At 36.9% G+C, this 24,339-nt stretch overlaps 1 protein-coding gene across 1 annotated transcript in view; it reads left to right on the top strand.

The window, feature by feature from the left end:
• LOC126765542 (dynein axonemal heavy chain 10) overlaps positions 1 to 24,339 on the top strand; it is a 107,905-nt gene that overhangs the window by 72,123 nt on the left and 11,443 nt on the right. The window contains exons 40-55 of the mRNA XM_050483158.1: positions 498 to 676; positions 748 to 925; positions 986 to 1,116; positions 1,185 to 1,327; positions 1,377 to 1,581; positions 1,652 to 1,811; positions 1,867 to 2,711; positions 2,785 to 4,245; positions 4,965 to 5,036; positions 7,177 to 7,443; positions 9,532 to 9,733; positions 9,801 to 9,943; positions 10,041 to 10,199; positions 10,342 to 10,519; positions 10,628 to 10,759; positions 23,566 to 23,777. Of these exons, the coding sequence (XP_050339115.1) occupies positions 498 to 676; positions 748 to 925; positions 986 to 1,116; positions 1,185 to 1,327; positions 1,377 to 1,581; positions 1,652 to 1,811; positions 1,867 to 2,711; positions 2,785 to 4,245; positions 4,965 to 5,036; positions 7,177 to 7,443; positions 9,532 to 9,733; positions 9,801 to 9,943; positions 10,041 to 10,199; positions 10,342 to 10,519; positions 10,628 to 10,759; positions 23,566 to 23,777 (4,667 nt within the window). The remainder of the gene's footprint in view (positions 1 to 497; positions 677 to 747; positions 926 to 985; positions 1,117 to 1,184; positions 1,328 to 1,376; positions 1,582 to 1,651; positions 1,812 to 1,866; positions 2,712 to 2,784; positions 4,246 to 4,964; positions 5,037 to 7,176; positions 7,444 to 9,531; positions 9,734 to 9,800; positions 9,944 to 10,040; positions 10,200 to 10,341; positions 10,520 to 10,627; positions 10,760 to 23,565; positions 23,778 to 24,339) is intronic.

Below are 24,339 nucleotides of genomic sequence, written 5' to 3'. Positions count from 1 at the left end.
GTTGTCACCCTTTCTCTCAATGCCTTATAATTCTGAAATTTTTTGGAACATAGTGACAAAATGAAATTGATAGCAAAATATATTCAATTGTCGTGGTACAGCTCATACAGCTTGTCGCTTGTCCGACACGTAAAGACCAGAATCTTGCGAAGAAGTTTTCTCTCGAGCTTTCAAGTGCCAGCTCATTTAATTTTCCCCGTCCTACATGCTTTATAGTCCCATATAAAGGCACTTGCAGAGTTTTGATTTTGTCTTCGAAGACAACTAAACTTCTTATATTACATACATATATTTTTGATCAGGTGTTCTAGTAATATACACAAAAAAAAACAATTTCATTGACTCTTCTCCGTGACATCCCTGTGAGAAAGCTCAATCTACAAAACAACGTTAAATTCTGATCTGAATTAAGGCATTCTGATTTGAAGTTTAAATCATTTTGATATACCTACTCTTAAGAAGAATCGTATCTACTAATATTTGTTTTGTTTCTACAGAACAACAAGATTTGCTGGCTATGAATCCCGACGATGAACCAGTGATTGTCACATTCCACGATTTTGTTTTCCGAGATCCAATACTTTATGGTGATTTCCGCAATGCGATGAATGAGTCGGAACCACGTTTTTACGAAGACCTCGTGGACTACCATGCCGTGCACGCACTCTTCGAAGAGGTAAAAATTTTGTCTAAAACAAAACTGAAACAAAGCTCAATTCCACAATGTCATAACATGTTCGCTCCCAGATACTTGAGGAATATCAAGAGCGCAGAGGTAAAATGAAATTAGTTCTTTTCGAAGATTGCTTGGAGCATCTGACGCGCATCCAGCGTACCTTACGTATGCATCGCGGGCACGTAATGATAATAGGCGTTGGTGGTAGTGGCAAGAAGAGCATTACACGTCTTGCGTCATTCGCAGCCGGTAAACATCTACACGTACCTAGATTTTCATAATTTATTCAATTTTCCATTTTCTGTTTAGAATGTGAGGTGTTTGAAATTACCGTAGCACGTGGCTATAATGAGACATCTTTTCGCGACGATCTTAAGCGGCTCTACACCATGGTGGGCGCTGAACGCAAAAAGACTGTATTCCTTTTTAACGCCGCGCAGGTTAGTTGACATTTGGAGAGATCTATAGGATTATCGACTTACTTGCCTTACTTTCTATTATTCCACAGATTGTTGAAGAAGGCTTCCTGGAACTGATTAATAACATACTAACCGTGGGCCAAGTGCCGGCGCTCTTTGCCGACGACGAAAAGGATGCCATAGTAACATCGTGTCGCACAGCTGCCGAAGAGGCAGGCTACTCCGCTTCCAAGTAAGATTTACTCCTGTTTTGTGTAATCAATTATACTATCTTTCTTTAGGGATTCTGTATGGTTATACTTCCTGCGCACTTGCGCTGAGAATCTTCATGTTTCTCTATGCATGTCACCATCTGGCGATGCTCTGCGCAACAGATGCAGAAGCTTCCCCGGTCTGATTGGTAGCACATATATCGATTGGGTATTCCCTTGGCCGCAGCAAGCCTTGTCGGCTGTGGCGCAACTTTTCCTCTCAGAACATAAAATGGTATGGAAAGCTTTCACTGATTCACTGGCAATATTCCAAATCTCATAATCCAATTTTGCCCTACTTACAGATACCAGCAGAACATCGCGATGCTATTATAGAGCACGTTGTACACGTACACACAACCATTCAAATGTACTCGCGCGAATACTTGGTAAAGCTGAGACGTAACAATTATGTCACACCGAAACACTACCTGGACTTCATTAACACCTATTTGCGTCTGCTAGGTAAAAATTTTTGTGAATATTACCTCGAGTATATGTGAATGTCTCGTGCTTTCAGAGGAGCGCAGCAGTTTTATTAGAATGCAACGCAATCGACTTAAGGAGGGCATACAGAAGATCGACGATGCGGCTAAGCAAATCGACGAGTTGCGTCTCATTGTTACCGAACAGAAGGCGAATGTCGCAAAAGCATCGGAAGAGTGCGAAGCTATGTTAGTCGATATTGAGGAATCCACACAGAAGGCTAATGTCAAAAAGGCCGAGGCGTCGGAAAAGTCTATTGAAGTGGAGATCAAGGGTAAACAAATTGCGATCGAGAAAGAAGATGCCGAAGAAGCGCTTGCCGAAGCAATGCCGGCATTGGAAGAGGCACGTCGGGCGCTAGCCGATCTCGATAAGGCACAAATTACTGAAATCCGTTCGTTTGCAACGCCTCCACCGCAAGTGCAAGTTGTATGTGAATGCGTCGCTATATTGAAGGGCTATAAAGAGATAAACTGGAAGTCGGCAAAAGGCATGATGTCCGATGTGAGCTTCTTGAAAAGTTTAATGGAGATGGACTGTGAAGCGTTGACCGGCAAGCAAATAAACGCTTGTCGGGCACATATGAAGAACTCGAACTTGGATGATATGGAGAAAATTTCGGTAGCCGGTGCTGGGCTATTGAAATTCGTACGCGCTGTAATTGCATTTTACGAGGTGTACCGCGAAGTAAAGCCAAAGAAGGAGCGCGTAGATTTCCTGGTACAGGAACAAGAGATACAAATTAAGTTACTGAATCATCTAAATCATGAAATTGCTAAATTGGAGGAACAACTCGATCAATTAAACCATCGTTATGCAGAGTCGATGAAGCAGATGAAGGCGTTGACTGAAATGATGAGACAAGCCGAGCGCAGATTGGTAAGCAGCAGAAGTGCCAGCATCGGAGTGGCTAACAAATCCAAAAATTTGTTTTTCTTTTTTTTGTCTCTAGATTGCATCCAATAAATTGATAAGTGGTCTAAGCTCCGAGCGTAGTCGCTGGGCGGAGGATATGGAAAACTTTCGTCAGCAAAAAATTAACATGATTGGCCAATGTTTGTTATGTGCCTCATTTCTTGCTTACACTGGCGCGTTTTCGTGGGATTTCCGCACCGCAATGGTATTCGATGATTGGCTAAAAGATGTGCAGAATCGTTTGATTCCCGTACCCTCACCATTTCGCATTGGCGAAAGTCTCACAACCGATGTGGAGGTGTCCACATGGACATCGGAGGGTTTACCGCCCGATGAGCTTTCCGTACAAAATGGCATACTCACTACACGTTCATCGCGTTTTCCACTCTGCATTGATCCACAACTGCAAGCCTTGCACTGGATTAGAAAGCGCGAGACACGCAATAATCTAAAAGCACTATCTTTCACAGATTCTGATTTCTTAAAGCAACTCGAAATGGCACTAATGTATGGCTATCCAGTGTTGTTTGAAGATGTCGATGACTACATAGATCCCGTTATTGATAATGTGCTCAGTAAAGATGTACAAGTAGTCAGTGGACGAAAGTTCATTGTGCTTGGTGACAAAGAAGTCGACTTCGATCCGAACTTCCGTTTATATTTAACCACGAAATTTGCCAATCCCAAATTCGATCCAGCCGTATTCGCCAAAGCTATGGTTATCAACTACACCGTCACACAGATTGGACTGGAAGATCAGTTACTAAGTGTTGTGGTGCGCTCCGAGCGTCCCGATTTAGAACAACAACGTGAATCGCTCATAGCGCAAACGAGTGAAAACAAGCAACTGTTGCAGCAACTAGAAGATTCCTTACTGCGCGAACTGGCCACATCAACGGGCAACATGCTCGATAATGTCGAATTGATCGAAACGCTGGAGAATACCAAAACCAAAGCGGCAGCTGTCTCTGAGCAACTACAATTGTCCGCGGAGACGAGCAAAGATATTGAGAAGCTACGCAATGGCTATCGACCAGTTGCGGTGCGTGGCGCTGTGCTCTTTTTCGCTCTCTCCGATATGTCTTCCGTGAATAGCATGTATCAGTATGCCTTGGCTGCTTACTTAGATGTGTTCGGTTATTCGCTGCGCAAATCAGTGCCAGATACAGTGCTCGCCAAACGTCTGAACAATATCATTAAGACTCTTACTGAAAATGTTTACTGTTATGGCTGTACGGGCTTTTTCGAGCGCCATAAGCTACTTTTCTCCTTCCAGATAGCTACAAAGCTTGCAAAAAGTAACGGCAGTCTAACTCAAGCTGAGTTGGATTTCTTCATCAAGGGCGCAATAACACTGACGAAAAGCGATCGCGCCTGTCCAGTAAAGTGGTTAACAGAAAAAGGCTGGGAGGATATGTTAAAGTTGGCAAACGATTTCCCCGAACAATTCGCCACATTGCCGGATAATTTGGGACGTTTTTCGCAAGAATGGAAGGAGGTAAAATAAAATTACTGATGGAGAAATTCGACGAAGTCATTAAACCATTAGTGGCTTACTTTTTTTAAGAATAAACTGCGAAATCTTTGTGTATTTCCCTTATAGTATATACCTATAGAATTAAGATCGTTAAATCTATTTACTCAACTGAAACAACTGCAGACATTATAGTTTTCCAACTGAGAGCAAATACATAGCATTTCAAATAACGCGCCTTCCGATACCCTCTTTAAGCTAAAAGCCATATTTGAAATATTTAAATGTTGAAAATTTAGATATTTTATTGTTTTTAACGGCAGTTTCTCATTTTCCATTGTTTCAAGCGACACCGAACTCTACAGTTTGAAAACTATAACCCTGTTAATGTATAAAATTTGAGATTACACCAACACTCAGTTCAACTACTCTTCTCAAAACATGTTTTTGATATGACACATATAACCTTAAATAGTAAAAATTAATTCAAATGTTATTCACTCACAAGCAGAAATTATTTAATTTTATCTTCTACTTCACTTGAAATACCCATAAACCGTTAATTGTAATCTATGATTTTTAAATCTCAATCGTTTTTCTATCTCCACTTCTCTATGCACACATTTGCTAACCGGAAATCACTTTCATCTTTGAAATCCACCTCAATTTCCTCTCAACTTATCTCATTCGCTTTCCATGCATTTTCGTAACTACATGAAAAACCAACAACAAACGATATTCAGTGGTTTGATTTGGAGAATCCGGAAGAAGTAGCGTGTCCGGGCGAGTACAACATTAAATGCAATGCATTCGAGGTAAGTACGCTGACCAACAGAATATGAAAGCATTTAGCACATACAGAAAACTATCAGTGACTGTTCAGGAAAGCAAATTCAGAAAAATATAAACTTTATTTAAAAGTGCAGATAAAATCATTTAATGTTGTATAAAATATAAAACTAAATTCGATTAAGTTAACTTTAAAGCGATATCTGCATAACTTTCAAATCATTTTCCGAACAACAGTGGTAAAACAATAACAACACAGAGCTTTTTTAATTATATTTTGGCACGATACTTATATGTAGTCAATACAAGTACTTGTATGTAGTTGAAAGGCATCCGACTCAACTTTTCAAATAGCATTCTCTTGTTAGAACGAATTTAATTGAATTAAAAAACACAAACCTTCCTTAATCTGGTGAACCTCGATGAAACCAAATACCTCTTATCACGTTCCTTAAAAACATTATATAATACAGAGTCTCTGTTATAATATTATGAAGATGATATATAAATCCACAACCGAAATCATATTCCTAAACAAAAAACCTTTGGTCGGAATTATTTAAATTCTGATTCTCGTAAAGTCAGAATTGGCTGGCCAGGAATATTTTCGGATCATTGACACCAGACACACTTTTAACGCTCGCAAACCGAATCGCATGCAAAGAGATGGCCAGTGTCATCTTGAGACACATTGCACGCAGGACATATATTAGATATGTCGGGATCTATTCGGAATAACTAGGAGTTTAACCACACACAGCATCTAGAGCGAAGCTGCGCAAGATCACTCTCGTTTCTCGCGGCAACTGGAGCTCTTCGTTGGTAATGGGGGTGGTTTGACCCCAAGTACGCCATTCACTGAAAGGGAATCGATGGCATGTATTCAAAAGTAAACGGCTATATCTCCGACTTTTCTCTCCCCTTCCTAAATTCACCTTATTTACAAACTGGACGAAGGTTTACAGACTTGACTTTGATATTGCAGTCGATAGCGTCAAGATTCCGACTGTCAATAATCCAAAAATTTTAGGTGTGGCTTTTGACGGTATGTGCCGGCAGTAAATGCGGAAAGGACAAAGAAACTTTGTTGGCAACTTACAAGACAATCGGCCGGCCGGTACTTAACTACTCCGCACCAATATGGTCGCCTGGATGCAGTGAAATGCCGACGAGGAAGCTCCAGACGTGTCAGAATGCTGCACTCCGGACTACGACAGGATGCCTCTTGATGTGTCCTATGGAACACCTATATAGTCAGGCCCGTTTGCTCTTAGTTAAGGAGCATAATGAACTCTTCACCAATCTGTTTTTGCTTGGGGTCTTTCGCAGAAATCATCCTTGCGGTCCCCTGCTTGGATCGGAACCGCCTCCTGCTCAAGAGGTCATTCCTCAACTACGTCGACGACATCAAACAATACGTCGACCAAACTTCGGACGCAACTAACTTCCGACAAGCACTGACCGCTTTTCACAGTGGAGCCATCAACACCTTCATCAACTCCCTTTTCGTGAATGGCGTACTTGGAGTCAAACACCTTTCGGTTAATGTTTTGGTTTTCACTACCGTAAACGTCAATGTTGACCTGTAATTTTTTTCTGTTTTCGAAACTGAATCTATTATTTTAATGTTAAAATATGTATTAAATATTGGCAAACTTTGTACGGAATCATTAAAAATTTATGTAAAAACCACCTGAACAGAGATGATAAAAATTCTCAAAAAATCTTTGCAATGTTAAAAAATACTAAATCGTTGCTTACTGTACAATTTGACCTTTGAAATTTCTCTTTAGCCACTTAATTACGCACAACGCTTCATAAACACATTATTATGATGAATATATGCGATTCGTAGCAATATAAAACTAGCTTTTTCATAAGTTATGAATTGCCGAAATCATTAACGAACTTTATCAACCATAAATTTGTGGCGCTAAACCTTGAACTCCTCATATTCAAAAAGCCACACTTTGCAAGTTCCTAAAATAGTGCGGCTGCAGTTCAGTTCATCTTTTACTCATTTTATATTCCAGCACACGTGCATATTTCATTACACACATTTCTTTGTTTTTTTTTTTGCACCACCTAATCTAATCTTCTTCAACTTCTCTTTCCATGGCACTGTGACTTCCCGTGTGCATGCCGTCGTCTTACTGACCTGCGTAGAAATTAATGTTCCTACGTTGTTTCCGTGTCGATCGAATTTTCCGTGCAATAAATGAATACATCGTGGACACCATGGATGAGTACTACATCACGCCGCCGGTGATTAGTTTCGCCAACATCTACGAGCAGACCAACTGCAATATGCCCGTGTGCTTTATACTCAGCGCCGGCTCGGACCCCACGAATGATTTGATGAAATTGGCAGACCTCGTTGGCGTTGGAATGGGCAATTTTTGTCACATCTCACTGGGACAGGGCCAAGAAAAGGTAAGTAGAGGCTATCAAATATTCGCCCGAATCTAAGCGCTCGTGCACACGTGCGTGTTCGTGTGTGTGTTTGCCATTGTTGCCGTAGTTATTTACGAGCATGTCCGGGCAATGAAGTAAACAACGACAGTGACGAAAATAACTCCGGCGTTATTGTATCAATGCTCATTGTTGCGCCCAACAATGGCGCTCAATCTCAGTGTTCATGCCAATACCTTAAATTCTGAGGTGTGGACTTAAACCGACATAATACAGAAACATGCCACTTGACGAAATAAATACAACACATTGAGTGGGGCAGGAAATAATAATAAATAAAAAGACGGAAACTGAGCTCAGTGTAAGGAAGTGCCGAGGGAGGAATAAAATAAAAGTGTAGTTGGCATGAAATCATATAAAATTGTTGCTAAGTCGGCAGTTCGGTAAAAAAATATTGTTATTTTTACATTTGACCAAGCATAGTGTTTGGGGGTCGCATGTGCCCCATATATTGACCCACGAAATTAACTTTCTTTATTTCCGCAATTCTGTGTGACTTCGATAGCAAATAGTTGGCACAAGCACGTGTCCAATTAAATTTGTCGCTGGCACATAAACAACACATTATTTTAATGTCGTTACTTTAGTGATCCATATAACGGTAAAATATTGATATGGACTTTCTTAGGCGAAGCTGATGTGTGTGCACACAGAACTTTAATTCGACAGTTCGAAGCACTTATTAGTTTTAATTTATGTCTGCTCTCCATTTGTCACGTACTCGCTTTATTTCTGGGAGAATTTAGCTTGACATGATGCTTAATATTTGAATCACATAAGTCCTCCCATACACGCATAAAACAGGTGCATCAGGTGACTACTAGGTAGATAGGTAGGCAGAGTGGCTGTCTGACGACGCACCTAAGCCTTTAGCAGGCCCATTGTGATAGCACTGGGACTAATGTTCCCTCACTCTATTTCCTGCTCTCTGAAACCACCCCATGCTTCTGATGAGGCTCATCATTGAAAAAAGTTTTATTCATTCAACCTCTAAAACGTCGTGCAAAAACCGTCGACAAATTGTTACGATTATTATCCTGTAAAGACTCAGCATTCGCATAGAAGACATTATCCTCTTCTTCTACCTTCAATTAGCTTCTAGTCGATTAAATTTCTATAAGTAGACAGAGACTTGTAAATTCCCTGTTTTTCGAAGGCTAATTGTAGGGTGATGCCTGTTCTGGCTGTTTCATCTGATTCACAGTTACCAGGAATATCACTATGCAATAGAACTCATTGCAGGTTTATCGTGTAATAGGATGTTAGATCGACTAAGAGATCAAGGTATTCTTTTCATATCTTTGACGAAACCCTTGGAGATTTCAATGATTTCAAAATGACTTGGCTAATCGTATATATAAATATATTCCTTTTTGTTGTCTTGCAAAACTTTCGTTGGTTGCTGTGATCTACGCTGGGAAAACACGGCAGTGGTCTGATAAAAACAAGAGGATTTTGGTATCTAATTTTCTCCACTTCCAACTCGGTTATCGTCCAGCGTCCATGTTCACCTCGGCCCTTTTCCGTGGTATTGGGTGGGATGGGGATTCCCTCAGTCCGAAAACTGACGTCGCTGCCAGTTATTTACAGAACAAGTCTGTTGACAGTAAATATTCCAAGAGCTCCACTGATGCATATTGTAACTGCTCTTTGTATCTTTTTTATATACCTATTGTAGTATTGAACGTCGGGAAAATTTGATAGTACAAACAGTAAAAAATGTTATTCGTTTTCAACTTTCGGATGGATTTTGAAAGAGTTTCTCATGATACTTAATGAGCTTGCAAAATGCGGTCTCGTGTGTAGAACCTTTAACACTTTCAGAAATTTTATATGAACTTGTAGGCCAAAATAAAACCCTCTTGCGATTCCTCCAGTCGCTTAAGCCATAACCTTTTCCTAGTGGATACAACAACAGTCAATTTGACATTGCCCCGAACTGCCGCTGTTACTTTTGAGTTGATTGTCTTTTAACCCCAGCAAACTGATACCGGGTCATATTGAAACGAGCAATGAATAAAAATTTAATTTGACACTCTCGACTTGCAGAACGCCATGAACTTACTGGACAAATCTATACGTCAAGGCTTCTGGTTGATGCTACAAAATGGTCACTTACTCATCAGCTTTGTGCGTTCTTTGGAGAAGTATCTCGAAAAAATTGAAGCACCACATCCAGATTTTCGTTTGTGGATAACAACAGATCCTACGCCCACCTTCCCTATTGGTATACTACAAAAGTCATTGAAAGGTGATTTCGCTCACTGGTGTGTGGGTAACAAATATTTAGTAACTACTTTTTTCAACCAAAATTCCAGTTGTTACGGAACCACCGAATGGCTTAAAGCTGAACTTGCGCTCCACATTCTTCAAAGTGCGTCAAGAGCGTTTAGAGGCGTGCTCACATTCGGCATTCCGTCCACTAGTGTATGTCCTGGCCTTCTTCCATGCGGTCGTGCAGGTGAGTGTGCACAAGAATCAAATTATTTAGTACTGTTTTCGATATTAATAAAGGAATTTAAACTTTTTTGTTTCTTCTAATTACACTTCCTTTTTAGGAGCGTCGTAAATACGATAAATTGGGTTGGAACATTTGCTATGACTTCAATGAGTCTGATTTTGATGTCTGTCTAGAAATTCTGACTACATATCTGAATAAAGTTGATGAAGAGACTGGTAAGGTGCCTTGGAATAGCTTGAAATATTTAATTGGTGAGGTAAGTTGATACGTATCATTCCCCAAGCTAACACTATAATAGTTTTCCTTCCCACAATTACCGTTATTTTTGCATTATTTCCCTTTTGCCATAAGCACAAACTGCAACTTCTCTTTCTACGTATTCTCACCTTAATATGTAGGTCATGTATGGTGGACGTGTTATCGATGACTTTGATCGACGCATCACGCGCATTTATATGGATGAATATATGGGCGATTTCCTCTTTGACACCTTCAATCCATTCCATTTCTATCACGATGAAAATGTCGACTATTGCATACCAGACGATGAGGTGGTGCTGAAGGAGGACTTCATAGGTAAGTCTAAGAGTGTGGCGCATAAAGCAGATAGCAGATAGCAATCAAATTATAGCACTCACATCCACATAGAAATATTCATATCTTTTTCTGTGCATATATTCGCAGCTCATATTGATAAGTTGCCGCTCGTCAACAAACCGGATGTGTTCGGTTTGCATCCAAATGCGGAAATTGGTTATTATACGCAGGCGACACGCGGCATCTGGAGTCATTTGATCGAATTGCAACCGCAGACAGGTGAGTCGTGTTGAAAAAAGTTTCTATTTTATTCGCTATCTTCGCTTTTTTGCACTTTTTCCCACTTTTTCATGCACAATGTTGGCACGGTTGCTTTTAAAGCAAATTTTTGCATATAGACACTTTGCAGTTGAACGAGAGGTTAGCAATTCGGGTTTGTAATACCTCTTTATAACCCTAGTTGGGAAAAAAAAAAGTAATTCGATGTTTTGCAGGGACAATTTTTGGCTTTGTGGAGTCATTGTGTTTACTGTTATAAGGTTTGCCATCTAACCTTACAATTAATTGTAATTTCGTAAATAAACCATCTATTGGCATTGTTTTCAATTGAAATTACTTTTTTAAATATGTGTATAACTGTAATAGATAAAGTTGCATTACTATTTTATCGATTTTTTCTGTATTTGATCAAAAAGGGCACTTAAGCTTCATGGCTTAGTAAAATGAAAATCATTTAAGGGTGTGCAAGATACGTAGTAGATTCCGTTATTTGTAATGCACTAGTGCTAGAATGAATTGATATCTAAATCAACTCCGAAAGATTAGTAAATATGCCATGTAAACAGAAATCGAGGACGGTACCAATGAGTTGATAAAAAAAAATTATATTGGATGAGTTCCCGTGAATTTCGGGTACAACTAACCGGAACTTTTGATTTTAACCATAAAAACCAGAGTTGTTTTGGAGGCAATGTAGCTTCTCATGTAGTACTGATATACTAAGACATTTCTTATTGTCAACAGACTAAGTAAAAGGTGATCCATTTCGTGGTTTCCTACTATTTAAAGAAAAAAACAGAAACTTAAAATTTAATGGGGAATGTTTATTATCATTCGAAAGAACATTCTTTGGCATTTAATTTTTGAATATTATCTTTTTCAAATGTTGGCCGCGGCTACGCCTCAGATGGCCCATCTAGATGACATAAAATGGAATATAGAGATCTGTATCTTGATTTTGATCGCTCAGATTTAATGACAGCCTTATGTTAAAGTGGTCCGGTCTGACGAAAACCTTTGTATATTGTAGAGATACTTTGAATTATAAACTGTGCTAAATTTTTTCACGATCCCTTGTCAAATAAAAAAGTTTTTTATACAAAAACTTGAGTTGGATCGGTCAATTTGTATGACAAATATGTGCTCAATGCGATCTGTCCAAAAACTTGTAGCAAGGTCTTAGATAATAACCTGTACTTAATATCCTGAAGATACCTCCTCAAATGAAAAAGTTTTCCATACAAGTACTTGGTTTTGAAAGGTCAGTTTGCATGGTAACTTTTTACTACAATGGTTTCATATCCATCAAGTGAAGAGGTTCCTAGGAAGAAAAGCTTGTATACAAAATTTCAGATCGATCTCTCAACATCTGCAGAGCTAATTAGTGTATTTAAAAACAAAGGGACGGACAAGCGGACATGGCTAGATCGCCTAAGCTCATCATTCTGATAATTTTTATATATTTTATATTGTCTCCAACATTTTCTGCTATATTTTATTCTACAAACTTCGTGACAAACTTAATATATCCTGTTAGGGGTACAATAAATCGATGGCATTTTATTTCAAACGAATATGATTACAAATGAAACCTACCACTGATATTAAGAAACTACTAAAATAATTTATTATTTAAAAAATACCGAAATTATAAAAATTTATATTTTTCCATCTCCTGAGGGTAACCATGACCATTAGCATGGCAGCAAATCCCAAACCATATAATATAATCCATTTGTTGCCACTCAATGTACAGCTTTTTACGAATTTGTGCACAAAGCAATTTTTCTACATACGCGAGCGACTACTAGCTGCGCCACACCTTCGCCGCCGGCATAGCAGCGAGTTTCATTTAATTCACAATTTAATTTAATTGAATTAATTAGTTGCGGTTTTACAATTAACTTTATTGCCTTTGTCGCAATTGCACAACTGCACAAACACACACAAACACACAATAGCGACATGTGTAAATACAATACAAGCTCAATACATACATACATATGTAGTCACATATTATCCGCTAGTTAAATTTTATATACCCTTCTGCGCACACATACACACCCACACAGTTAAGTAGCTAGTACGTAGTATTTTACTAATTATGCGATGGTCGGTCACACCGCTGTCGAAACCGAAACCGAACCAATTAAGCACTGCATGGAAACTCTGCACACAGAAAATCGTTTGATTACTGCTCGATAATATTAAATGAATGTATTGCACAATAACTGTACACTGTACTAAATATATTGTATAAATCGCTATATTTTTTGTATGCGACTGTGCATTTATTGTAATAACGGTAACTATTAAAATTTGCTATTCCATTTAATACTCGTGCTGTTTTATAATTTCCCTTCCTCCCCACGTTTTTTCCGATATCATTTTCATGCTGCTTTTGCAGTCACGGTGTGGACCTCGGATGCGGTGCGAGCGCTCGGTAACGTATCACTACGAGTACAACTACATAAATATTTATAAGCAAAATGCCAAAAACTTGCATTTCTTTCATTGAAGTTAGTTGAAATCTATATTTTTGCACAAATTACTGCGTGATTTTTACATTTAAATATTTTAATTGCAAAATATAGATTTTTCGTGGATTTCTCTTATCCTATTTCCGTTTTACATTTGGCAGCAGATAATAAGAGTAAATGAAAGTTTATAGAATCAGAACAGAGTGCCAGGGAGTTAAGAGAAATAGCATGAAAATTGAAACCAAGAACGAAATGGTATAAAAAAAGCCATATTCAAATAAAAACCAGAAAAAACGTTAATTTCGGCTGCACCCTTCACAGGTGCATTTCTTTTAGTAACTATATGTCCAGTTTGTATGGAAGCTATATGATATAGTAAATCGATCTGAACAATTTTTTTGGAGATTATAGTAATCCTTGTCAAATTTCGTGAAGATACCACGTCAAATGTGAAAGTTTTCCATACAAAAACTTGATTCCGATCGTTCGGTTTGTATGGCAGCTATATGTTATAGTGGTCCGATATCGGCAGTTCCAACAAATGAGCAGCTTCTTGAAGAGCAAATGACGTTTACAAAATTTCAAAACGATATCTTAAAAACTGAGGGACCAGGTTTTATATATTCAGACAGACAAACGGACGGACATGGCTAAATTGACTCAGCTCAACATACTGATCATTTATATATATACTTTATAGGGTATCCGACGCTTCCTTCTTGGTGTTACAAACTTCTAAAACTTAACTTAATATATCCTGTTCAGGGTATAAAACAAAGGTTAAATAGATTTACTCCTAGCAAAAGTTGCGTAACTATTAATAAACGAAGTAATCCACCAACAATTCTTTAAAACCTCATGTTGTAATATGATATATTTAGGCAGATTATTTGCCTTACAGGCAGTCACTAACTAGGTCGATTACTAAGTTTTCTACAGTTTAAAATAAAAAAGTGTTATTAATCCTAAGAAGTTTTTAAAAAAGTAAGTCTAGTGTAAGCAAAGTGATTTGAATATAGTTGAGCCAATTTCGTTTACTCCCTAATCCTAAATAATTTTCTAAAATTGTATGTGAAATAAAGCATTTGCTTTAGATTTGCAATTGATTCGACATTCAAACAAATACGGTTTTCACTTGGTGCTATCGCCTCTGGCATTTTTTAACCTGGGTCTTTAATTCAAACCCAAAAAAGTTAACGTCTGCAACGAAGTCTTAATACCCTCACAGGTTACTTAATAAGGAAAATGAATTTTTTATAAAGCTTTTTATTACAATTTTGATCGCTCAGTTAATATGGCTATAGTTACCCGCTTTCAACTATATGGTCGAAGTCTATAAACTACGCCAAATGTCATGAAGACAATTTGTCGAATAAGAAAATTTTCCTTACACAGACTTGATTTTGATTGGTGAGTTTGTATGGCAGCTATATCATATAGTGGTCCGATAATGGCAGTTCCGAACCAGTTTCCGAACCAGCTTCTTAGGGAGAAATATTACTATATTACAAAAATATATTTCAGATCGATAACTCTAAACCGAGGTGGTGTCCTTCTGAATGCTACAAACTTCGTGACAAACTTAAGACAACCTATTAGGGGTTTACAAATTTATTTGGTAAATAAATCTTCTGCGCAATATAAAAATTAATTATTGATTTTCAATTTCATAAGTATTTTCGTATAAAAGCTATATTTACTCAAATGGCCGATATTCATTAACCGTTCCCACGACAGTCTGGTAAATGTAACCTTAACAGACCGGGATTTCATCCGACCATGAGCTGTTTATTCGGCAATGTTTATAAAAATGTTTTATGTAAAGTTTTTAATCGCTGCTATCGGGAATAATTCAATATGCAGAGAGTTTGTGGATGAAATAAGCCACGTACCCTCACGCTTTATTTGAGAGAGAAGATTTCAAGTCGAAATAAAAAAGAATGGATGGAACAGGAGAATACGACTCGCCAACAGAACTTTCAACATCTACACGGACGGATCAAAAAAGTTTGAAGGAATGGGCGCCAGGATCTAATGCATGGCGTTTAATCCCAGACAAGCCTTCAAGCTTCGAAATTCTGCAATATCTTTCAGGCGTAAGTCTTTGCGGTTAGGAAAGTGTCCGAGATAGCTAACAACGCAGGAAACAACATATAAATGACAATATATTATATACTTCGATGCTCAAACTGCAATTAAGAAAATAATCTCTAATGGCATTATATCACAGAATGTCTTAAAAGCACAGAAGCAGTAGACTAGACAGTAGCGACTGCCGAAAAGCAACTATATCTACAAGTATATTGGGTTCCAGGTCAAAAATAACCCCAGAAAACAAAATAGCTGTTGTGATTGCTAAAATTCCCATCCGTCAAGCTATCGAATCAGTACAGGAAATACGGAAATCACTAAAAAAGATATACAATGAAAGGACTGCTCGAAAGGACTGCAGGACGGTTGTTGGTCTAATGATAGGTCACAACCTACTGGCATCACATGTGAGCAGGCATAAGTAACGACGATACATGCAGAGATTGCAGGGAAGTGGGCATTAAAGAGATGCTGGATATCACCTATCGTATTAGATATCTAGGAGCTTTGCAGTTCAAGTGGCTAGGCGAAGTAAAAAAATTAAATGTCAATTCGCTTTAAAAGTCTTCAAAAGTCGAACCATCTCACATTGCTAAGGACTAGTGGGTCTATGTATTGCGTGGCCAGCATAGCCTAACCTAACCTTTAACAACAATAAAAACAACCAATATTATATAAAAACAATGAGCTGTGACTTTTTTAACAATTTACTTTATATCTAAATTATTTTGTGACATACCTTCTGACAAAAAAGTATCCGGAAATTGTAAACAATACCCAAAATGTCTAACTATTCATCAATATTTATTTTGTCGCCTTCAAAGTAATCCAAACCAGATGTAATACCTTATGCCAACGATTTTTCCAGTCCTCAAAACACTTTTCATAAGCACTTTTTAGGACGGTCTTCAGCTTCTTCAGCGAATTTTGTTTGATCTCTTCGATCGACTGAAAACTGGTTCCATTCTGATGATTGTTGACTTGTTTGCATGACAAACACATAAACTCATGTATCATCGATAGTTATACTAGAATTCATAAATAAGAGATCGCAATTCGCACGATTAAACATGTCCAAATAGACCTGTTCCGTATCTTTGTGAAAAAAATTCAGCTTTATCGGGACGAGTCAAGCAAGAACTCGTTTCATACCCATAATATGTATAAACCAAAATCATTCAACGGGCTCCCGAAAGATTTCGAGCTCACTTATTATCTCTCTAGTACTTGCCTGACGATTTTCAAGCCACATATTCTTAACTTTTTTAATATTTTCATCGGTTGAAGTGGTCGAAGGTCGTCCTACCAACTAAGCAACATACACTTTTTTGATATATCATTTACCCGGGGAATTTAATTACAATTTCCGGGTGCTTCTTTGTCACATACTAGTGTGTTATGCATAAACCCTGTTGCGATATCTGCAAACCTTTGTTAAATTTCAATATTATTTCAAAAGCTTTTTCTCAAATTCCTGATACAAATACATACATATGTATATACATTGCTATCACGAGTACATTTCTTAAATTATTGTCCAATTGATATGCCACGTTTTTATTGGAAAAAATTGCATTGTCACTTAATTCAATTTATTACAGTTTGATTGAGTTATCTGGCAGCCTCCAACGAAATTGTGGTCACGACTCCGCATACGGGCGGAATTTAATAATATTTGAAATTCCATATTGCATAAAAAAGATGGCAAAAAGCTTAGCTAAAAAATGCGCACGCCCTACTGTCACCCTGCTGACTTGCCAGCCGTTTTTCAGGATTAAATGACGGATATATCACGGCAGTTGCTGAGGAAAAAAAAACAACGTGGCGTTACTGCGTAACTGTAAACGCAGAACAGAGAACTGTAATCGAAAAACACCTGAAATTGAATTGGTTGGTATGCAAATGAAGGCAATGTGTGAATATGCGTGAGCGGATGAAATATTCAAAAATAGCAGCTGTCAGTTAAAGCAAATAAAATAAAATGCCAGTGTGAATACGAAACGCCACAAATTGTTAGCAGATTTTTTTCTTATTACTTTTTCAAATCAAATTAGCTGCCAACAATAAAAGCAATTGTTTTTTATGCAAACGAAAATTGTATTGCCAAAATATAATTCCATTTTGCATTACGAATCTCAATTGTCCACCTTAATTGCTCTCGCATGTTGATTACAAAATCATAAAGTTTGCTTAATTCCATAATTGCGCATTCATGTGGCACACAACTAACCACATATGCCACATATGCCGCATATACACACATATCTACATACATATGTATAAACTATACATCTGTGTATGTATGTTTTTTCTAAAATAGAATATTAAAATGTATTTGCAACTCCACCAGCCATGCCACCCGCTACTTCAATTTACACCTGCAGCCAAAAGCCTGCGCACTTCACATTTGCAACCATAATTAGTTCGCTACAAAATGCGGATTAAAAGCAAATTACCAGGCATTAAAGTGTAAAATCGCAGCGTTGCCGGCCGTAGTGCAACGTAATCCCACCCAACTTCATGGTACTTTAGTGTTTTGGTGCATTTTGTATGTGTGAAAATTTAAACTGTTTAACCACAATGAAATGGTCATGGCAACGGCGGCTATGTGCAACGTGCAACCTGCAACCAGCGGTCATGCCGCAAAGCGTTGCGGCCACGTAAACACACATATGCACAAGCGCGGCAAATACAAATTTAAAAAGGCTCATCAAAATGCACTCTCTCTCTCTCTGGCGAATTGCATACAAGTGTGTACTCGAAGTTTCTGCTAATTAGCTGTACTACAGTCACAAAGTGATCGATGGGAAATATTTGCAGTGATAATTGGAGGAAAGTTATCGAAAATGAACTACTTGCAAACTATTTACACTACGACAGTCACTAAACTAATGCGAAATGGAGTTGAAGTTGTGGTAGTTACTAAACAAACTAAACGGTTTTGAAGAGAGTACCAATAGCTCAATCGTTAGACTTCGCCTGGTCAGTTACAATATCTCGAAAATTTTTATGAATTTTTTTAGTGTCAGTCTACTGGGAATTTAACTGGAATCATATCAACTAATTTTTCAATAATTTGCCGATTCTATACACGAGGGTCACCTTTTATATTTCAGGATTAGAGAACAAAAATACAAATATTATTCATCGAAAATCGCTTTACTTTTTTTTTAATATTCTCCATTAAGATCTTTACACGCGTGACTGTGTTTGAACCAATTGTCGAACTACTTTTGTCACTCTGATTGAGGCATCTCCAGAACATGTGTTCTATATGCATCAATTGCCTTTTAAGGTGCCGACAAACGTTGACCTCATAATTTATTTTTTTCGTAGGGGATTAAGAAGAAGTCAGGCGGTGCTAAGTAAGGACATCATGTATATAAGTTAGCACCCCATACATTCAAAAAGTATTATATGTCGCATTAATATCATATGATACAAAGTAATATAATATGACACCACTAAATCCATGAGAGCGCGACACGTGTAGTGGCAACCTGTGGGAAGCACACCGTCAGCGAAGTGCCAACCTGTGGGAAGCGCAGCGTCAGCAAACTCCATACCCGTTGCAGCGGTAAACTTAGGTTTAGAGTTAAGCGTAAATAATTGTAAAATTCAGTTCTTGTACAGAATACAATAAAGGAGCATATGTAGCTCCCAAATAAAGGGGCATTGCTCCCAAAAAAGGAGTATAGCTCCCGAAAAACATTTTTTTTTTATTACAAGTAACTAAACGTTTTTTTAACTTATATACGAAGGCTAACTCATCAAATCGATGCAATGGGTGCTCAGAAATGCAGTTGTTTCAATTCATTTTGTGGAACTACATTTATCGTGATGAAGAGTGGATCTGTCTTCGGCGGTTGGTTTTCCTGATTTCGTGAAAGACAACTTTTAAAAAACAATTGTGTACTACTCATAATTTATTGATCTGCGTATTTCTAGTTATATGTTTACGACATGTTCAGTTTAAAAAAAAAAAAACAGTTTTCCAAACAACTGGCCACCATTTGCTTTGATTGCTTGGAAGTGCTACGTGCGCGAACAATTTTTGTCGGAATCAACGTGAACTCCTGAAACAGGAATACAGTCGACTGATGTTCATGTTAGGACTCATACGCGTAAATCCACGATTGATAATCTGCCGCGATGTCATAGACGTCTTTCGAAGCACCACTATCGCATTTTTGAAAGATTTCTCTCTACCAATTAATATGAACGTTTTTTAGGGTTCATCGCCAAAAAATTGTTACCTTCATTGATACATTGTTGCTGGCATAATCCACGTCGAAAGTTGTAAAAAATAGTCGTGTTCGCGATTTAATTTAATTTTTTTTTGACTGAATGAATATTTTAAGTTACTGTAAACAACAATAGAACAGAAATAGTGCTTGAATGCCAAAACGTTCTGAGTATGTATAAAATCAAAAATGGCAAATTAAACGATAAAGTCGCCAGGCATGAATAATGGGAATGATCGAGGAACTAATGAGAGTTTTGATCTCTAAAGTAATAACAGGTTGCCAATTTTTTGTGTGAAAAATGTACACTTCAGAATGATTAACTGACAAGTATATCTTGAAAGATCGTATAAAAATTTCTTGTCGATCGGTCTAGCTTTTTCGGATAAGTTTTCTTACCGACTCCGAAAACAGAGTTTCGAGTTAAACTTGTTGAAAGGGTTGGGTGTCAATTACTCTAAAACAAACCAGCTTTACAATGGCGCTCATATCTTCGAAACTATTTGCCGGTTTAACTTCAAATTCTTCCAGAATATTCTGAAATATATGCACATATGTATTTACGTTTGTTGTACTTTTTCAAATACACAACTGGATATGGACCCTTAAGTTAAAGGAAAAAGTGTAAAAATATATTACACCAAGAAATGTTGCAATGTTTATGATAAAAAATATATTATTTCTTATTCTTTAAACTCAATTTTACTTATGAATATTCTGCTCCCGACATTTAGAATTGAGAATTATCCTTGAATTAAAGTTTTTTTCAATTCACTAGTAACGAAATGGAAGTGTATAGAACACTTTGTGGAATTATTGAATTTCTCATATAAATGTATTTACATATACCAAATAAACATAAGTTATAACTTTCCTTTTATATATTCTTTGAAGGTCTTAAGAAAGTGTAACTTTTAAAGAAGCAGTCAATACTGGAAAACATGCTATCCATCTGTCACTCATATTTTGCCATTTCCTTTAGAGGTCTCTATAACAGAACTGATATTATTTCTGCTTTTTATTGACATTCCAAAACCTTCAAAATGGTCAAAATCAAAATTCGTAAAATAAGAATACTAAAAATTAAGCATGAAGTTCAAATGGTGCGGTTATATCAGGTTCAAACTGACTGCGGGTCTTGATATAACTTGAAATAATGTATATGGTTGACAATAATTCCAAACAATTACCAATTTTACGAAACTTTCTATTTGGTATATTTTTAAAGCGCTCATATAATCATTTGCAAACGCAGCCATTAAACAAAGATTTTTTTTTAATATCCATATGTATATACTTTCTAAATATATAATGTAAATAAGTAACCATGTGTTCCCAAATATATTTCCGAAATGGCAAACAATTGTCGTGTGGAGTGTCAAATTGCGGATATCAATTGTTCCTGTTGTTGTTACTATTAAAATTTTAGTATAGTGAGAACTCCAAATTTTAATTATCTATGTTTTCACATGCCTATGAACCAGAAGTCCATAACTAGACCAAGCCATCGCATCGAATTACAGCAACATTTTACATTGACAGCCAGACATACAGACACAAACGTGAAACCAAAAGCAACAAAAACGGAAATAATCACAAAATATTGTACTAAATTAAAATCAGACTTCCACTCAAGCACACAGGCAGAATTGATTTTTGCATTTCATAACTTTATATAAATGTGCAACAGATCAGCGGCGAAAGTGTATCAATTTCACAGTGAGGAAAATGCATAATTTAATTTCATACTCATATACCTATACAGGTGTCATCGTAGGCGTGTGAGTCCCGTCAAATTGACAGTTGCATTTCATATTAGCAATTTAAATGATTTTTCAAAGTTTGTGTTTTTGTTTTTGGGTGAAAGCATGACCTAAACAGTAATACTTTTTATAATTTTTTTATAATCAATTCCAAATTTGGAAGGTCACTTATAGCGAATTCAGTGAATGTATTTTTTAACAATTTTTTTTTTTTTTTTAATTTCAAATAACCTCGATATCCACTGCATTTTTAATTTATTCTCGCATAAAACCGTAATTCGATTAACTTTGTTAGTTCTTTGTTTTTTGTTAGAACTTTTCATGGCTCGGCAGTAAGCAGGGGAGTATAATATACGCATTGTGACAAAAAAAATTCCCGAAAATTGTAAATAAAATACAAAATATTTAATTATTCATCAATATTTTTTTTTGTCGCCTTCAAAATAATCCCCACTAGATGTAATACACTTAATCCAACGATTCTTTTTTTGTCCTCGATATACTTATCATAACCACTTTTTGTGATGGCCTTCTTCAGCGATTTTTGTTTCTTCTCTTTGATCGACTGAAAACGGGTTCCATGGAGCGGCAATTTCAGTTTGGGTGGTAAAAGTCACATGGTCAAGTCTGGTGAATACGGTGGTTGATCTATGGTATTCATTGCGTTTTTGGCCTTAAATTCGGTCACAATCGTGACATGATGCGATGGTGCATTATCATCGTGCAAAATTCACAGATTGTTCTTCAATATTTCTGGCCGTTTTCGACGGATGCCCTCACCCAAACGCCTTATTACGGTCTTTATTGATCGTTAGTCACTCCGGAGCAAACTGATGATCCACCAAACCACGAATATCGAAAAAACAATGTGCTTCACTTTGATTTTTGAGCGGTATACTTAACCGTTTAGAAAATATAAATAGTTGAACTTTGGTTATTTTAAGGCAACATTTTCTTTCTTATGAATTTTTTAACTCAATGAAAAAAAACATAATTTCAAGTTGCAAAAGTCATAGCTTTGTAGAAAAGTTACTGCTCTACAAAAAATTAACTCCATAGCAAATAAACCTACAAATTTTAAAGCATGATATTCTAATACAAAACTTCCCGTTTTACATAAAAGAATTCCTTCAAAGGTTAAACGCTGTTAAATCTTTCCATCAAATGTACTCGTACTGTATTCGTATAGTACGCCATGTCGTATAAGTAACACAGAATGTATAAATCACATGTGTGAATGCTCAGTGAATTTGATGTACCTTTAATTACATATTACTAGTAAAAGAATGTTTTTATGGAAAATTGTATATGTTTTGTATTAGAACATTACTTTTTCAAAGTTGTTGATTGCTGGTACTTGCTTGGTGCAAAATATCTAAGGAATCGCCGTGTTATATTCGCAGGAAAACCAAAGTTATTTATGTAGGCACAATTTAAACTAAAAGTAAGAAGCTGGTTTCCATCACATGCACATTTTTAGTGCAAAAACTGAAACTTAATTTACAAAAAAGCGGTCAACCTGTAAATAACGGACACCTCAATGTGTATATATTTATTATACATAAATCAATATTAATTTTTATCATTTCACCACCTCTATGTGCATTTATATTTCTTTATTATTGTTGTATGAAAATCAAAATCAGCTTTTCCCAGAAAAAATGTACACATTATTTACAATTCTAATTCAAATGGATGTGCATCGATTAAAGGATTAGAGAGAATGCACGGCAATATTTAATATGCACATAATATTAGTTAACCATATTTAATATATTAAAAAATTAATAATATGTAAAAGAGCCTCGCAAATTTTCCAAAAAAAAAGTTTTGAATTTAACACTTTTTAACGACACACCACCCGCCGCCCTTAAAGCAATAAATAAAGAATTGATTTACAGTCCCATGAAATGGTTAGCGCGCAAAATCCATGTTTTGGAGATACCTCAATCAGAGTGCAAAAGTGTTTCGAAAATTTCTTAATGGTTGGATCTTAATCTCGAATTGACATTAACTGAAGCTTTAAGCCCCTAATTTCCAACACCGACTTCTATAAAATAACTTCAACAGCCTTCCATTGGATATAATTACCTATAAAATCCTATTTTCAAATTCTGTAAAGATTCTTTAATTAATTGTAAATTATTTATTTCACTCTTTTTAACTCTAAAACTACTACAATTACAACAACCCAAACTGGCAAAAATCGTGCGATATGCCACATGCAGGCGATGCAACTGGAGGCATTAGCCGCGACGACTTCATCGACAACGTCGCTTCTGGCATATTGGGAAAGCTGCCTGTAGCCTTCGAGGTGTGGCGGGTGAAGAAGCAAGTTCAAATGAATATCACACCGACAGGCGTGGTGTTGCTGCAAGAGTTGGAACGCTTCAATTTGCTCGTGATACGCATCAAGAAAACGCTCGAGTTGCTGCGCAAGGTGAGTTGCCACACAAAAACCACCATACTCGTACATATAAACAATATTTAAGAGCCAATTCGTTATATAACAAGTACAAAACTCTTATAAGTCAATTGACGTAGACGGCGCGCTTGATTTGTTCGGCGATTGCGCAAGTGAGCGTGATTTAGAGGAAAAGTTCGCAAACGAAATGCGTTAAGTGGCATTAATTTTAACTCTGTCGTCAAGCGCTCCAAAAACAATATAACTCGTGTATCTAACCGTGTACTCATGTCTGTGTGTTTGTGGCATGGTAAGTGTAGGTGGAGCAACATACAAAATTGAAAAGCCATATAAGTAAAAGGAATGTTTTAATTAAACTTTTCAAATTAAACTCGAGTTGACACTGTGGAAGAAGTGGCTTCGTAAACGGTACGAAGCCAGCTAACGAATAGAATTCAAATGAAACAGAATTAGAAAGAGAAAGAGGGCAGGAAACAAGAAACAATAATAATAATCCGAAGTGTTTTTGCTTAGAAATGTTGTTAGTGTGACAATGCAGCGGGAAGTTCACTGTCGCAACTCCAGAACTAAGGAGAAG

This window comes from Bactrocera neohumeralis, chromosome 2 (genome assembly GCF_024586455.1).
Source record: "Bactrocera neohumeralis isolate Rockhampton chromosome 2, APGP_CSIRO_Bneo_wtdbg2-racon-allhic-juicebox.fasta_v2, whole genome shotgun sequence".
Taxonomy (NCBI): domain Eukaryota; kingdom Metazoa; phylum Arthropoda; class Insecta; order Diptera; family Tephritidae; genus Bactrocera; species Bactrocera neohumeralis.
Note: the sequence above shows the minus strand (reverse complement) of the source record. Positions and strands in the feature narration are given on the sequence as shown.